The 16,467-nt window shown below is 44.1% G+C and overlaps 1 protein-coding gene across 2 annotated transcripts in view; it reads left to right on the top strand.

Moving 5' to 3' along the window:
* KIF15 (kinesin family member 15) overlaps positions 1–16,467 on the top strand; it is a 2,141,222-nt gene that overhangs the window by 1,746,061 nt on the left and 378,694 nt on the right. For both annotated transcript variants that reach the window (XM_069648268.1, XM_069648269.1), the window contains exon 28: positions 12,973–13,074. In XM_069648268.1, the coding sequence (XP_069504369.1) occupies positions 12,973–13,074 (102 nt within the window). The remainder of the gene's footprint in view (positions 1–12,972; positions 13,075–16,467) is intronic.

Genomic DNA, 16,467 nt, shown 5'->3' with positions numbered 1-16,467 from the left:
GCCCCAGCTAGAATAACTAGAGCCTTCCCAGGATTTGCTGTTGTGAGTACACCCAGGGGTGGGACTTGCCTGAATGGAGAGGAGTGAAATCACATTCTGTGTGGTGGGTGTCTGGTTTTAGTTGTGTCACAATGACTGCGGCCCTGCCTGAGCCTGCCCTGACTGAAACTGAATGACTGTAGTGAATGCTCTGAAAGGCTGGGCGTTGCCCCCAAGCCACATCTTGTGTTATGGGTGTCTAGTTTGGGTGAATGGCCTGAATGTCTGTGAGCAGGATTGGTTGCTGCAAGAATGCACTTTGAGTGATTGGCTGGATGAGCCTGGCTCTGCCTGAGTGAATGGGGAACATGTGTGTAAAACTAGGGACCCTCACCTCCTTGTCGGAAACTGAAAGTCGGAGCAGAAGCTGAAGTCTCAAGAAGCTTGTATACTGAATCCAGTTGGAGGTGGAAGTCTGTGGCTGCAACTCTAAATCAAATTAAAAAGCTGCTTTGCTGAATCGAGGAATGAACCACAGAGGACCTGGATAGGTGACCTTGTTCCGTAGCTATGAGGGTACATCGTGCAACTACTGCTCTTGTGTCCTGCCGTCCAGAAGAGATGCTTTCGTGGGTCCAGAAGAGTGGTGTCTGGACATCTTGAGCCGAAGTCCATCTGTGCTATCCAGGGTCCGGAGGAGTGTTTGTGACAGCTGGAAGTTAAACTGTTATGTATTGCCCAGAGAAAGGGGTTACCACAGCATAGTGCTGCTCGAAACACCCGGATCTGTCAATGTTCTGGCTAATGCCAGAAATATTCAAGTGGCGTTGCAGATGACATCTGTCCACTTTTGTCGCGGGGGGAAGATCCAGGGTTGATGCCTGCAGAGGTGTGCCAGCCAGTGGTTTTACCAACACCAAACGCTGAAGAAAGCGTCCCGAAGGTCCAGACTTGGTGAGGGTCCACGCTGCTCTAGGCCAAATTGCCAGAAGCCACCCTATCCGTGCTGTGGGTACAGCACCGAAGAACCGAAAGGCAGCCAACAGCAAAATACCAAAACCTGTCACCTACCGGTTGCCACCGAAAGTCCTTGGCGACCACCAATTGACTTAACTGCTTCATACAAGCCTTATCGAGATCCACAGCAAGTTTCATCTTTGTAGGACATCCACAGACGACATAGCAACCCGCCAACGGAGACCACTGTGACAGACCTACATTGTTGCCTTTCCGACACTGCTTGGTTCCTTTCTCCTGCTCAACATGGACGTCCCAGCAACTCCTTCTTCCAAGGTGGGTCCATCCTCGAGGGGCATCGTTGAGTAAAGCAGAGAAACACTGCCACTTCGCCTTCCAAGGCACCCAAGGTACTGTGACAAGGAGGAGCATCTTATATTGTTGGGATTCACACAGTGGTTGCAGATTCGTCCTGTTCTCCAATGGCTTCCCCGGTACTTTGGGGTAGTGGAATCCGTAGAAACAGAAGCAGACTATAAATGAACATCTTTGGATTGGGTTGTAATATACAACATAAAGTACATATTAACTTTACCTTACAGGTTGCCCAGGTGGGGTATCCTCACACATTGTTGCCTTTTTGCACTAAAGAAAGCATTCTTCCTATGTCATAAATATTACCTGCCTTTCTACAGTAATGTTTGAGGGCAACCCTTGCCTAATAATGTAACAGCTTTTTAATAACTGTCAGCTGTTGATGCATTATAACTTAGTTTAAAGGTAACACTGGTACCACATATAACTGTATATATTAAGTTACCTGGTTAGTACAAAGTGAGTCTTATTTATGTGTGTGGGATCCACTGTACTTAAGAACCAGCCTGCATCACCTCCCTTTAGTCTCAGCCTTGGTTGTTAGTCCATAGCTACCATTAGAGAACTTCGCTGGGGTGTTCTTTGTCTCCACACCAACCATATAGTGTGCAGAACTACAGATACCGCCCTTCAGTCTTTACACAGGCGATCCCCTCTGCTTTCAGGGTGAGCAAATTACATGCTCCCTCTTGTAATTGTTTTTATAAAGTGCTTATACACAAGTGAAGTGATTCAAGGCGTGAAGGGAACAAGGGATTACAGTAGTCATTCTAAGGCCTTGAGGATTCCGAATGATCAAACAACAATAACTAGCATACTCGGCCAGCGGCATATCTACTAGTGTAAGTGTGTGCCAAACAGTGAGGAGAGAAGGGGGGAGTGGGTGGAAGGAACGTACAGTACAATAAACTACATTATTAGGCCTGGCTAGGGAGGGGAGACCGGGGAGGACAAGACGGACAGACTTGCTAGGCCTAGTACATTCCAAGGTCGTGGAGGGCGCAGAGACAGGAAGTGCGAGTGAGTGGGGGGGGCGGAGACAATGGCGTCCAGTCCAGCATGGAGCCAGGGTTACGTTCAGAGTGGTTGCCCCTCACGTGGAGCATAATGCAATATTGCCAAGTAAAGTGCAGATGCCTGGAGGCAAGTGCAGGACTGGTGGGGGAGCCTGGGACCTGCTGGGCTCTGGAGGTGCACCAGGCGACCAGTCAGCGAGCTGAGCAGGTGGGGGAAGAGAAAGGAAGCGCGGAGATAGGTTAGCACGGGAGAGGGAGAGGAAAGGAAGGTCTTGAGGAGTTTACAGAACGTAAGGAGGTCCGGTTTGTTAAAGATTTCGATCAGGCACACACCCAGGTCTTGCCTAGCATGTTGTGCGCAATGAAATACTTATTTTATTTGTGTCTATAAGCTCAATATTCTGAATGATATACCACTCATATCACACCCGTTTCAAAATACACCCCAGGTCACACTGAACCAAGAATCAGGCTAGTTTGTAAAGGTAAATATTTATTTAATATTCAAATCACACATAGGAGATATATATATATATGTGTGTGTGTGTGTATATATATATATATATATATATATATATATATATATATACCAGCAGTGACAATACAATCCAGAATACAAGTCAAGCAATTGGATTCACTTATAATGATGCAGAATAGAAAACACAGGAAAAAGAACAGTTTTGGTTTGTGAACAGATAGCGTTTAGGTTAATAGTCCCCCTGCAAAGTTTTTTTAGATACCAATGAGCAATCCTACACAAATGTAAGTAATCGGCAGGTATTCAGGAAGGAAAGACAATGTCTAGAGTTTAAATGCAATCTTCCCTCCCCAAACAAGAGAGAAAACCGTTTCTGGAATATGACACTTTTAAAATGACAGGTGAAAAATGGCTTTGTGACAAAGCAAAATGGTCAAAAATGCTTAAATGGAGAAAAATCATTAGGAAAGCAACTCTAAGCAAGTCTGAACGCACATGAGCTACAAGATAAACAACAGTACACACTTTAGATCAGGGTGGGATGGAAAAAGCACTTTGAATGGGGAGAAGACACGTGTAAACTTTTGAAAACTGCAAATTCGCGGCAAACTTTTACTATGCGATTCCTGATAGAAATACACTGTTCCGCGATGGTTGTGAATGTAGCTAAGGGTCTTGGGTATCACTGAGAGTTGAAATTTCATTTCTATCTTTAGAATTGAAGAAGTCATAGAGGTTTTAGTGAGAGGTGTTTTTGAAAAATATGCGCAGAGAAAAGCAGAAATTTGGTTTTAAAAATAACAGCTAGGTTTTATTATACTATATTAAAGACTATGTAAAAGAGGAGGCCACGCATGAATCTTCAGTTACGTAGCCATCACAACCATTCATGTGGTGGACACTCAATTTCATTTAGGGATTTACTTTAGTTACTCAAAATCACTAAGGAGTTATGGTTTTGTAACACAGGTGAGAAAAATCAGCGCAGGAAGGATTCTAACAATGCTAGGGTTCTGAATTTAAAGATGGGATGGGTTGAGATTGGAATAATACAATGCAGATAATACTATGGGTCACTGTTCTTCCTATTAATACTTACAGTCCCCTGTAATAAAATCGGACCGTCACGGTTCTGATCATTTGATCGGGTCAGGTCTACCGGCAGCAGGGCACTTCTGGAGCGATTGGATCAGCGATGCGGTTCTGGTGAATTTTGGACTGCACCTCAGACTGGATTTGGATGGGCCCTTCTGGTCACTGGACACGGCAGATTACAGAATGTAAGTTTCAGTGGGCAAGCCTTAATGGTAGCAAACCAAACTGAATCAGAATTATATCCCCTCAAGTTTGGGATGTTTGAAATTGGGTCTAGCTAGCAAGAGTTCAGCATTGCTAAAGTCTGGATTTTGCAAGGAAATCTGGATCTTCAAAGAAGTCTGGAGTCAGCTACAAGATGAAGAGTTCTGGAGCAAGGTGCTGTGCTGCAATCTGGATGTGTTCTGGAAGCAGTCGTCATGCGGAGTGAGGTTCCTATATTTATACTATCAAATGACATCACCAAGTTTTATGGTGTGGGCAGAATTTCAAAACACACCCCCACGGCTGTGAGTTGCCGCAGGCACATGCTTTGTTTTGATTGGCAGTTAGAACAGAGCTGTCATCTTTACGATGGGATGTAGGAACTCCCACATTGATTTTGACTAAAACATAACTTTTGCACAAATGTACATTTCTAAAATGATGTAGCCTCAGATACATACATTTCATATTTGATTGTCTATATTCACATTCAATCCACATCTTTGTGAGAGCTGTCTTTGTCATTCTACAGATTTTTATACATTTTAACCATAACAGTTTGAATTAATCATTTCTAATTCGGTACATCTCTATGTGGTTATCAGTAGATCATGTACATACAATCTTAGGTTTGCAACATTAATCGTTCTGCTACAATGAGAATTTTTTAATAACTTTGGTTCCTTAAATGGTACAAGTTTCATCAATGTCTTCAAATCAAAAGCCTGAAATTAGGTTAATGTCTACCAATTTTCAGATGTATCCCTCTTTAGGTTGCTCAGTTAAAGAGTTTCAACTTTAATCACAAATGAGGATTTAAAAAAGTCCCAGCAGTTTTTTTTTCTTTGTACCTTCCATTCACAGGCAACAGCTGTCGCAGTCCTTTGATCAGGGAGGTGTGTCCCCTTCCTGGAGAGAGAAGCTCCCCTGTAGAGATCAGTTGGGCAGCTTGCCATTTTTCTTGGCACATCCCCAGACGAATGTCTAATGAGGTCTCATTGGGCTCTTTGTTGTCATTATGTGGGAACCATTAGGCTTCCTGTTCGAAGGGAGTGTCAAGCTGAGATGTCAACTTTCCCAGGCTAGGCACTGTCCAGTCAGAATTGAGTAGTTACTTCCACTGGGTTACTGTAAGATTCACAATAAAGTATTTTCTTTAACGCATATTAAAATAAGCACAGTTTATAAGGGATTTGGACATTTAAAAGAATTAAGCCCTTCACAAACAGGCTTTAAATTGGCGCATTTTGCAATTTCTTCCAGAAAAAGAAACACCTTTAAACTGGGTTTGACAGCTAATTTCCTTAAGCAGCTGTCGGGAAGTGAGGCCTGGATTCCTCTGACTGCCTGGAGAATCTATGATTTCAGCACACTTTTCCTTTCAATAAATCACTGGAAAAATGACTGAATTTAGTGCCAAAACAGCACTTTGAAGGTTGCCTTTGTTTAGAAAGCTGTATTTAAGGGCATTTTCGGATTTTAGCCCTTTTGTGGCCTTGCGTCAGGTGACAGGTGACATTCAGTGATTCCTGTTTTTACACCAACTTTGATTTTGTGTGGCAGGGTGTGCAGCCTTTTGTGATAGTGAACCATGTGCAGTTTCGCAGATTTGGTGCGCGCACAGGGTTAGTGCCTCAATTTTCGGCAGTTTCTCTCTCCCTTTGGCAAAGGAGGGTGTAGTAGGGTGCATTGGCAAAGGTTGAAATATCCCACAGGTTCAATACGGAGAGAGGCTGTTCCAGAGGGAGGCACCTGCAGAGAATAGGGATCTACCCCCAAATATCTAGTTGGAAAAATGGCTCACCCGCAGAGAGTTGGAGACCGAGCAGAGGGCTCTAGAAGGAGAGTATTTGGGAAGAGAGCGTTGTAGATAGTGGGGGGTCCGGCTTCAGAAAGCCTTGTGGACTATGCAGAGGTCTTGTAAACCATACGTCATGGATTTCTCACGAAACAAAGTGATACTAAAGGTGCAACCATCTTTCCTTCTTAAGGTGGTGTCCAAATTTCATCTTGCTCAGAAAATTCACTTGCCAAGTTTCTACCCCCTCCTTACCTCTTCAAGTAGGAAGAAAGTTTACATAGGCATGATTCCAAGAGGGCTCAGAGCTTTCATATCTCTAGAACCGACGAGTTCAGGAGAGAGGATCAGCTATTTGTTATTATACCAGGCAAAGGCTAGGGAAAAGGCATTTCAAAAGAAACTCTGCCTGCTATAGTATAGCATTCAAAAATAGCCAAAACAATAGACAAAACAATCCACCTTGACAAAGATATTTCAGAGCGGTTTAGGGCCAGTTCCACCATAGGGGAGTTCCTACTCTGGACATATCCCACGGAGCAACATGCTTGTCACTGCATCCATTTGCAAAAAACGACAGTCTGGACACTATCAGTCCAGGATGCCCGCTTTGGTAGGGCATCTTGCTAATTATTTTTACCAGCCTCCTATAAAGAGAGTACTGCTATGGGTGCTTATAGAAGATGAAGAATGACTGAGGACACAATCCATTAGAAGACAAAATACTTCGATCTGGTAATATTATTTCTGATGGAAGTTCCTACCCCTGTGCCTCGTTACACTCCCATTCTGCCCCTCGAATAGGCGCTTGTTCTCCTTCATCTCTTCTTTAATGTCTTTCCTGCCAAAATAAGACAAAAACATATTTCCCATACAGTACGAAAGCAGAATTACTCAACGTTGCCTAGTACGGGAAACACATTTGTAAGCAGAGTTTGCGCAGCGCAGTTTGAGCTATTTGTGCCAATGTCACGTATGTGCCTGAGAAACATCCTTCATAAAGAAAATTACCAGATGTAAGTAATTTGTTCTTTTGACTTGTGTCGACTCATCAACTGCACCCACTCTTTGATGAAGGTTCTCAGCCAGGCCAATGCTGTTCCAGAGATTCCCATGCCTTGTTAAAGGCGCTGGATGAGTGTTAAGTCGTCTGTGTCATAGGTTTCTAAGATGTCTAGTAGACTGAGATCTCCTTGCAATGTTGGGTCAGGTTTGGAGTTTTTACTCTCGAATGTTGAGGGTGGTTTCTTTGATCTTGGAGAGTCTGAACCCCCTTTTCTTCTGTTGTGGACGAGGGCACGATTCTCTATTTGTATAGCTGTTCAATGTTAGCCTAAAAGGTCCAGTCCTCATTTGCGTGGAAGCTAGTAAGTTATTTTGGGGTTTGTGCTGGGCTTTGTGATGAAGGGGATGACATAGGCTTTGTTGGAGGCGGAGGAGCGGGGATTGAAAAACAGAGTTGCAAAATGTGTTTAGTGTAGCAGTTATTTCGTTAGGAAGACTTCAGACAGTGGTAGGTGACCATGGAAGAGACTTTCACCTTGATGCCAGTTTAACAGTGCTACTTGGTGAGTGGAGCAAAAGAGGTAAAAATCAATTATCATGACTGGTGATTGGAACATAAGTGACTTATCCTGGTGGCCTAAGCTGGTCTTGTTTGTCGGCACTAGAAGTTTCGGTTTAGAAACCTGGTTTGGTGTGCTTTTAAGCCTGTAGCAGATCCCCATCATCCTGCCACGACATGCTTGCCAACTCCATCCTGTGGTTGGGGCTGTACCCTTCTGGTAATGTAGTGACGCTTTGGCTTTATGTGCTCCTATCTGCTAGCTCTCTGATTTCAGCACCCGATCCTCTTAATATAGTCCTGGCATCCAGGAACCAATTCCAGGCCAGGTTTTGAAGGGAGTTTGACTAAGAAGTTGACCCGGTACCCTTTGGCCTGCAATCTTTGGATGAAGCTAAACTGAGGGATTTCCCAGAAAAAATGTTTTTGATAAGTTGAGAACCTTGTTGATCTAGAAATGTTCCCCTGTGTTTGGCAAACCCAATGGATCTGTAAGTGTTCCTTTCCAGTGCACAGTTAAATAAGTCTGTTGAGTATTGCTTGTGTGAACAGTCCCTTTGGATGCCATAATGCAGCATAACCCCGACTCAAAGATATACTCACCCATTCTGATCTGCCCTTTCTGAACCATTGTGGTCTGTGCTGGAGGAGCCTGGTTCAGCCCTCTAGCTTTTCAAGGATGTGCACCTGCTGATCCTGTCTTTTTATCCTGCAATCCCACCCTGATGAACCTTGTGTCCAGAGTGGCAAAACATATTTTGTGAACAGGGCTCGACATAGACTGCAAGACTAGATTGATTGACAAAGGGGAAATCCTCTGCAAGCATTCCTTGATGCTGACATTGTCATTTGCACCTGATGGCAAGGCTAAATGAATGGACGTGCCCTTTAATGGGGCCAACCTCTTTGGTTCTGAGGTCAATGAGTGCTTCAAAAATGGCTTCCACAGCTAGTCTCTCAGATTAACTTTGCAAAATGATTGCATTACTTGGAGGCCATTCCTTTTGACTTTCCTTTCTTTTTTAACATAGAAAATGGGCCCAGCTACTAGGGAATGCTGATAAAGGTCCTACTTCGCCCAGCTGGCGGACGAGGTACATCCTGAGTTAATTCTTCCATCTCTTCTGTTTCCTCCTCCTCCCTCCTTAAACCCTTAATTTCTCACTCCATTCCCCTGTAGATGTGGAAGGCTGAACCTTTTTTTATTTTTTCGAGTGGATCAATGCTACCTGAGATAACATGCCCTTGGAAGCCATTACACAGAATGACTGCTGCTCTTTCCTACACCATCCTTCTGTCTTTTCCCCCTCCAGGTGGCCATAGTTTGCAACTCCTGGCGTAGGCTGCCATCACAGAGGGGGAAGTGCTAGTACTGGGCCTTTTGAAACTGTGGCTGCTGAACTTGGACCTGCACATTTTCAAAATGATGACTCTGGCCCAGATCATGCAGGCTTCATCCCTAAATGACTGGTTTGTCTCCCTGGAATTCCGGATGCCATCTTCTCAGCCGCCCAAAGCACCGGAAGTACCTGATGTATGTTATTTGGGTCATCCGTTCCCAACATGCAGTGCTGACCTTCAATATTTTCTGGGCATGCAGATCTTCACCATGTTGCTGTCACTTCAGGATTTGATGTCTCCTGAGATGAGCAACCACAACTCCTTAACCGCAATGATTCGTTGAAAGGGGCATGTGCCTTTCAATGGATTGCATTCTCTCACAGATTCCTCATCTGATAGATTTCCCTTCCAGCATCAGTTGCTCTGAAACCTTTCGACGGGGGATGCAGTATGACTCGATAGTTGACTCCTCTGGACTCAGACGCGCCACTCCTTGACTCCGGATGTGACGTTGGCAGTACATGTATTGCGCCACTGCGCCCCCATACCTCCGTTCATGTTTTCCACACACTCAGCACACAGTCCTCGGAACTGTTCTCTTCAGTGAGAGAAATGTATGTTAATTCACCGCCGATATGTCTGGCCCTAAAGCTTCGGGATTCAAATGCGGTCAAGACTGTGGCTGGAAGATGTCCATCTTGGAACTGCACGGTATCGGCATGTGGAGTCTCGGGAAGGAACACAATGTCGTGCAGTGTGGTTTCTGTCAGAAAATCAATTAGAAGCTAATTCATCGAGGCCATCCTGGAAAAACGGGTGGGGAGGCTCCTCCATTATGTGTTTCCTCAGATACCTGTCATCCTGTGGGTTCTCGGGAGGTTTGAGCCACCAAAATCTTGCTTGCCCAAGTCTTGGGAAGATGGACATGGTACTCTGAGCTCCTGGAAATGGCCATCTGCCCACCTCTTCGGTTTCCTTGGTGTCCGGACTTCCTATCCCAATCGGAAGGTCAGGTGCTCCACCCGAACTCCCCAGAGTCCCTCAACCTACATGCGTGGCTCTTCAGAGAATAAGGTATGACTGGGGACCTCTCAGAAGAGGTGCTTGAGGTGTTACTGGCTGCACGCAAACCTTCTACTAGATCATTGTCTGCATGCACGTGGGAAAGTTTGAGGCATGGTGTAAGGTCGCAGGATAAGACCCTATTGCATGCCCTAACAACACTGTGATGAAATTCCTTGTATCCCTGGCCTTATCGGGCATTCAGATGGGTGCAGTCAAGGGCTACTTCGTGGCTGTGTCTGTGTTTTAGGTCTCTGGATTAGGAATCTTTTTTATTTTAAGCTTATGGTCATGACTGCATTTCTGAAGGGCCTTGTAAATAGGTTTCCACCTACACCATTTCTGGTTTCGAATTGGGACCTCAATTTGGTACTGACCTTTATGATGGCAGCTCTGTGTATGCCCATGCATTCTTGCGCTGTTAGGTTACTCACCGTTAAGACAGCTTTCCTGGTTGCGATCGGCAAGGCATTTGAGCGAGCTTCAGGCTCTGTAAAGAGGGTATGGTATGAACAGCAGATATACAAGACAAAGGACGTACATTTCAAAAACCTTCATTTAGAAAATCAGCAGGGTTGGAGTAATTCCTAACTAATCCTAACTAACATGGGAATATCACAGATAACAATAACTTGGAGGACTAGAACATGGCACCATTCCCACCTCCCCCCAAACCATGCCCAACAACTAGAGTGATCAAAGAAGAGACCGGCCAACCAACTGACAGATTTAGGGATAACACCCACGCGCAGCCAAGCTTCAAGACATCTGACAGGTAAACCATTGAAACCCAAGCATCACCCCAACCTGCCCACCCACAACTAGGGCTAGCCCAACCTGCCCACCCTTAACTATGGCCGCCTCACTGAGCCTCTCTCTCCATTTTAAAACTCCTGCTGCTCATCCTCCTTTCAGCAATCAACCGGACAACAGGTCCACACCCAACGGCCACGACTAGTCTGGACGAGTAACCAGGAACACACTAGGTACACCCGTCCACCTGCCAGCATAACCCACAGGGAGGTCAGCCCTGTAACCTAGAGAGGAGGCGAGATGTTCCGACGAACCACAACCAAGAACGTTGATGGATACCATTACGCAGTAACCGAAGTCTCACACCAAAGGCTTTACAAAAACTGACTGAGTTACTAACCCATTCCCCCTGCATGCTCCTCCCTCCAACATAACCAACACCACTACACTTGACTACAGGCTAGCTGCACTACACATAAACACACCAAGAATCGGTTTAAGACTCGCACCCTACCATCTCTGAGATTCTGGAAGCAAACCTAGAGGAAAAAACGCAGCACATAGTCCAGAAAACCATTAGCACTACACAAATACACACCAATGAAATAGATCTCCTTACACCGAACAGCCATCTGCGACTGTGGACCCCTTATGGAAACAGCTATCCAGTGCGCACAACCACAATCCACCCAACATCACGCAACACACACCAACACAAAAGGTTGTGGGTCATATTTTCGCTTTTGGAGGTGACCAAATTTTTTAATTTATTTTTAATTTATTTATTTTTGCCCGATTTTAGGCGGCCTACTAAAAGCAAAAAGAGTACATTGCTTCTCTTCAACCAACCAGTCTTGGCTTCCTTCCACAAAACCACTGCCCCCCAACCCACCAAGACTCCAACAAAATACACACAGACACACCACCCACACACACATACACTTACCCTTTCTCCCTGACGCTCCTTCTGGTTCCTGGTCAACCTGTTGGCCCCTGCCGCGCACACGTGTGCGGCAGGGGCATGACCGTTTGATTTAGAGAAACCACTCTGTGCGAGCACAGGGCCGTCTTTCTAAATCGGCCTTTTATATAATCGTTTTTAAAAAAAAATTCTATCACTTAGGAACAGACAAACACTAGCACAGATCTGAGGCACTGAGTCCTACCCATACGGTTACAGCACACAAGGCCTCCACAACCATCTTCCACAAGCAAAACAACGCTCAGAGATTCCAATTCCTCCTGGATCTGAAGCTATCTGGTCAATCTATCCACACTAACACACCCAGCCCTCCTCTCTTCAAGACCCACGTGAGTGGAGACTGTCCTTGGATGGTAGCGCTTGCAGTACAAAATAGCATAACATATGCATCTGTATATGCATTTGCTAAGTTTAGCCTGCATTTCTTGTCTGGTGAAGACACTATTTTCGGTTGGTCAGTCCTTCAGAGATTTTTGGTGTAGGTGTTCACTCTCATCTCTCCTACATCTCTGTATTGCACTGCTATACTGCTTTGGAAGGCTTTCAAAGATGAGGAATCTGTGGGAGGAAGGTAGCCATACTAAGAGCAAATTACCTACCTACAGTAATTGTCTTTCTAAAGGATAAGTTCTCCTCCCCAAATATCCCTCATTGCTTGTCCTCTTAAACATTATTAGGCATGCTTGGAGCCTGTGGCAGTTTTACAGTTAATAAGCTTCTGACTGCTGCGAAAAATTGGCAGAACTGAAAAAATGGGCCTCAGGCAGCAACATGTACACCTCCCACAATGTCACATACAGAATTGTGGGTCCCTATGACGTAGAGTGGAACTGAGCCCAGAGCGGAGCAGAGCCAGAGTTGCCCTCCTGGTGTCTGAAAGCTTTCGAAGCCAGACTTGGCCTGGGAGAATATTTCTAAAATTGGTAATCTGTAAAAGGAAAGACTTCTCTATCAGAATGAACATTACTGAAGCTAAATAATGTATTCTTCTGTACACCACACATGCTTCCCTACTGAATCCTTTCCGCAAATTCTTTTTGAAGCGTTGCATGTGTTATAGTCCATAGACTTTACTTTTCTGGGACTCGGAGTAAACGAAAGTGGGTGCAAATGGAAAAGGATTTTTACAGAGATTACTGTCATGTTGGTCAAAATGAAGGCCCTTTTGACAACAAATGGGATGTAGGGTGAGGGTGGGGATGACCGAAAAAAAGACGATCAAATCAGAATACAGTTTTGTGTTGATTGTTTTTTTTAGTTGTAATATTGCTCTACAGAAGATCTAAAGTTGAACGATCAGACTTCTCCAATGCACTAAAACAGATGCAATGTGTTAAACCATGAAATGTTTTGTATTCACTTTTGCAGCTTAACCAAAAGAAAGATGAGGTTGAGAACCTAAAGAAGGATTATTCAGAACTGCAGCAAGCTGAAAGTGTTGCAGACGCTATTGGAGTTGTGGTTTTACAGGTACTTGAACAATGAAGCATTATGCATTGACCGTTGCTTTTACATCTGTTTCTTCAAATGTCCAATTCATTAGACAGTCAGAAGCTCACTGTGATCGTATTGATGTGCACCTGCTCCAGTTAGTGCAGAATCCTCTGAAAGGCCCCCAGTATTGAGCATTACGACTATTGTAGCTTTTCATGATTAAGTGGCGGTTTAATTTTCTTGAATTATCTGATGGGTACTTGTGCTGCCATTGTGTACCTTTTATATTTAATGGTGGAAATAAAATATCAATGAAGGAAATATGGTAGTGTCTTGGTAACACAGAGCCATTGGCTTTTTTTTTCGTTTTACCATGACCTCAAAGATATTTATTTGAACAAACTTCAATTAAATATCTGACTGGATTTGTTTATCTCGGCCGTGTGTGTAAAGGTCACTTTGAAAAAAATGCTGATTTTGTTTTGCCTGCACCCTAGCTTCTCAAACGCCCACAAATACACACACGTTTCTTTTCATTGTGTGGTTTCACTCGCACCACCCAAGACAATGCCCCTTTGGCACTCCAGTCGGCATCCTCAAACCAGGCATTTATATGTTATGATACCCGTCCAGCCCCATCCAATCTCCCACTCGCAATCACTTAGCTGGTGGACCATCCTGAACTGCAGTGCTCCTCTGATGTCTCATGGATCTGCGTCCCTCTCCTGCACCCTGTTCCACGTTGGCCAGCTTCTATTACCAGCGTTTCCTGATCGGTCTATTTTGTGGCAGTATACAAAGCACAGTCCATAGATCTCTAAAGGATGTGTCGTCGTTTTGCCGAAATAAAATGTTATGTTGTACATGTATGTTATGTATGTGACAAAACGACTTTGTGGGTTAGTATGTATTTATTAAGGCATAGTGGGCAATAGGTAGAGTGGTAAGGGTGCAGGGCTGGGTTGGCAAGTGGTGGTAGGATGGTATCAGCCATTCAACAAAAAAAGGAAAAATATTACCAAAAAAGAATTTGATTTGTCCCACAAAGTATTTTACTTCGGAAGAACAACATACAAACTTCCTGAGACTTTACATGGATCTTTGTGAAAATATTGCATACTTTACTGCGAATGCGATTATAACTAATTGTTTACAACATATTTCATAGGAAATAAATGCGGAGGGAGACGACGACTCCCTCCCCCCCACCTAGTCTCCCATTAACCCAACCCCATCTAGCTTTCGTTCTGCTAGCGAGTGGAATATTCCAGAAGGATACAAGCGTGCCAACCAATCATAGAGGGCCACATAGCAAAGAGCCCTATAGTTTGAGAAGCCAATAGGACGTTGTGTATTAGTATGACACTGAAGATGACTTGCACTAGGGGTGGGCATAGCTGTCCACCTGATCTCAGAGATCCAATTACGACCCTATTCCTCATAGAAAGTATACTTAGATGTTTTCTTTAAGCCTATCACAAACCCCTGTAGGTTTTCTTATTTTGCCACGTAGTATGACGTCAGTAATGATGATTTTTTTAGTATAAGGTTGTGTTTTTTCATGTGATGCTTTGAGACTGTTGAGAAAGAGAATACTTGTGCGGCGTCCGTTGATGTCTGTTGTACTCCCTGTTTTAGACAATTGCAAATAAAACAGTTATGTTTTTGCCAACTTGGTGAGTCGGTCCGATTATTGATGTATGAGTAAGATCTGCATCCCATACATCTCATATACTGTTACCCTGTCTTAAAGGGCCTACGGGTTCAGAACCTTCAGGTGGCCCAGGCTTACAGGGATCATATTATTCAACCTCCACAACTTCTCCATATCACTCGGATAGATGTTTAAGAGTGTGGGACTAATATTGCATCCTTTTCTCAGACATAGCTGTGAGGGAATGGATCTAGTCATTGAGCCATCCCGCGTATCTCTGATCTTAAGAGAGGATTTCGAATGGAGTAAAGAAATCAATTGGACCCGTTTTTGTGGAACATTGAAGGAGAGCATCTTAGTCCATAAAATGAAGCGTACGACTGGAACAAAGGCGCAGGACATGTCCAGTGAGGCCACATAAATGAAAAATAGAAAATTCCGAGAGGGCGACTCGTGCTCAGATTAGTAATTGATCTGTAACCACATTAAAGTATCACACAGTTCTATAGAATAGAGTATAAGATTAATTCCCCATATAGCACAGCCGACACGTGTTTTGACCACCTGGTCATTTTAAAGGCCTGCTCAGTATTTTTGGGAGCTTTCACCTGTTTGAAATGCTCGGTCTCTAAATGATAAATGAAATGCTGTACTGATTTGCCACAATCAGTCGGCGGGTCCAAATACCACAATATAGTTTCTCCTGAAAGTGGTTTCACAAAATGTAGTTCGGCATAAATTATGTTTTGGAGTTAGTCTCTTGCTGCTATTCTATATATGCCTGGATTAGGTTGTCTCAAAAAACACGGGTTCAATCCCACAACACATGTGTAAATGCAATGCTGTAAATCAGGACAGCATTGCATTTATCATTTAGAGACCGAGCATTTCAAACAGGTGAAAGATCCCAAAAATACTGAGCAGGCCTGACACGTTGCGGCTGTGCTATACGTGGAATAAATCTTGTACCCTATGCTATAGAACTGTGATACTTTAATGTGGTTATAGATCAATTACTAATCTGTGCGCGAGTCGCCCTCTCAGAATTTTCAATTCTTTGTTCACATATTCCAAATCATAGTGGGTGATTTGTGGGGAGTAGGGTGCCCGATGCCGATCCAGAGCCTTAATATGCCTTCATTTTGAAAGTGGTCAAGAGCGCATAGATGCTTTTATCAAACCCACTCACTACATTCCTTGGCCATATAAGTGGTGTCCCCCCTTTCTCCTAGAATTCTACAAAAGGTGAGCTAAGATGGTAGCGTTCAGAGGGGTTCCCGTATTCTGTCACATCCAACCTCAAATTTAGATGAAAAAGAATGTTGCCTCATTGCCTGGTTGACATCACTCAGGATAAGGATTGCGACTACCTTACTGATGGTATCAATAAGCACTATAGGCTGTTAATTGGCCGGATTATCTCTGGTCCCTTTTTTATAGATGGGAATCACAATTGACTGAGATCATATTTTAGAATCAGCCTGGTTACCTCTGGTCACCCGTAATTCTGTTTGTATTGCTTGTGCCTGACAGCCATATTTTAGAAACCACCTACTCTGAATTTAGCTGTGTGTATGCATGCTACCTCCCGACTCCCTTACTATCGTAAGAGCACACTCTTACCATAAAATATCTGCATGAAGTCCTCTCCCTTGATTTTCGAAAACAGCCTATTTTCAACATCCTGCCCGCTAGGTACTCCACTAGAGCACCATTAGATCGCCTTGCCTGTCTTACTTTGACATCTGTAAGTTCTTACCTCACCTGTTGGCCAC

Source organism: Ambystoma mexicanum, chromosome 2q (assembly GCF_040938575.1).
Source record: "Ambystoma mexicanum isolate Mex_15411 chromosome 2q, UKY_AmexF1_1, whole genome shotgun sequence".
NCBI classification, from domain to species: domain Eukaryota; kingdom Metazoa; phylum Chordata; class Amphibia; order Caudata; family Ambystomatidae; genus Ambystoma; species Ambystoma mexicanum.
Note: the sequence above shows the minus strand (reverse complement) of the source record. Positions and strands in the feature narration are given on the sequence as shown.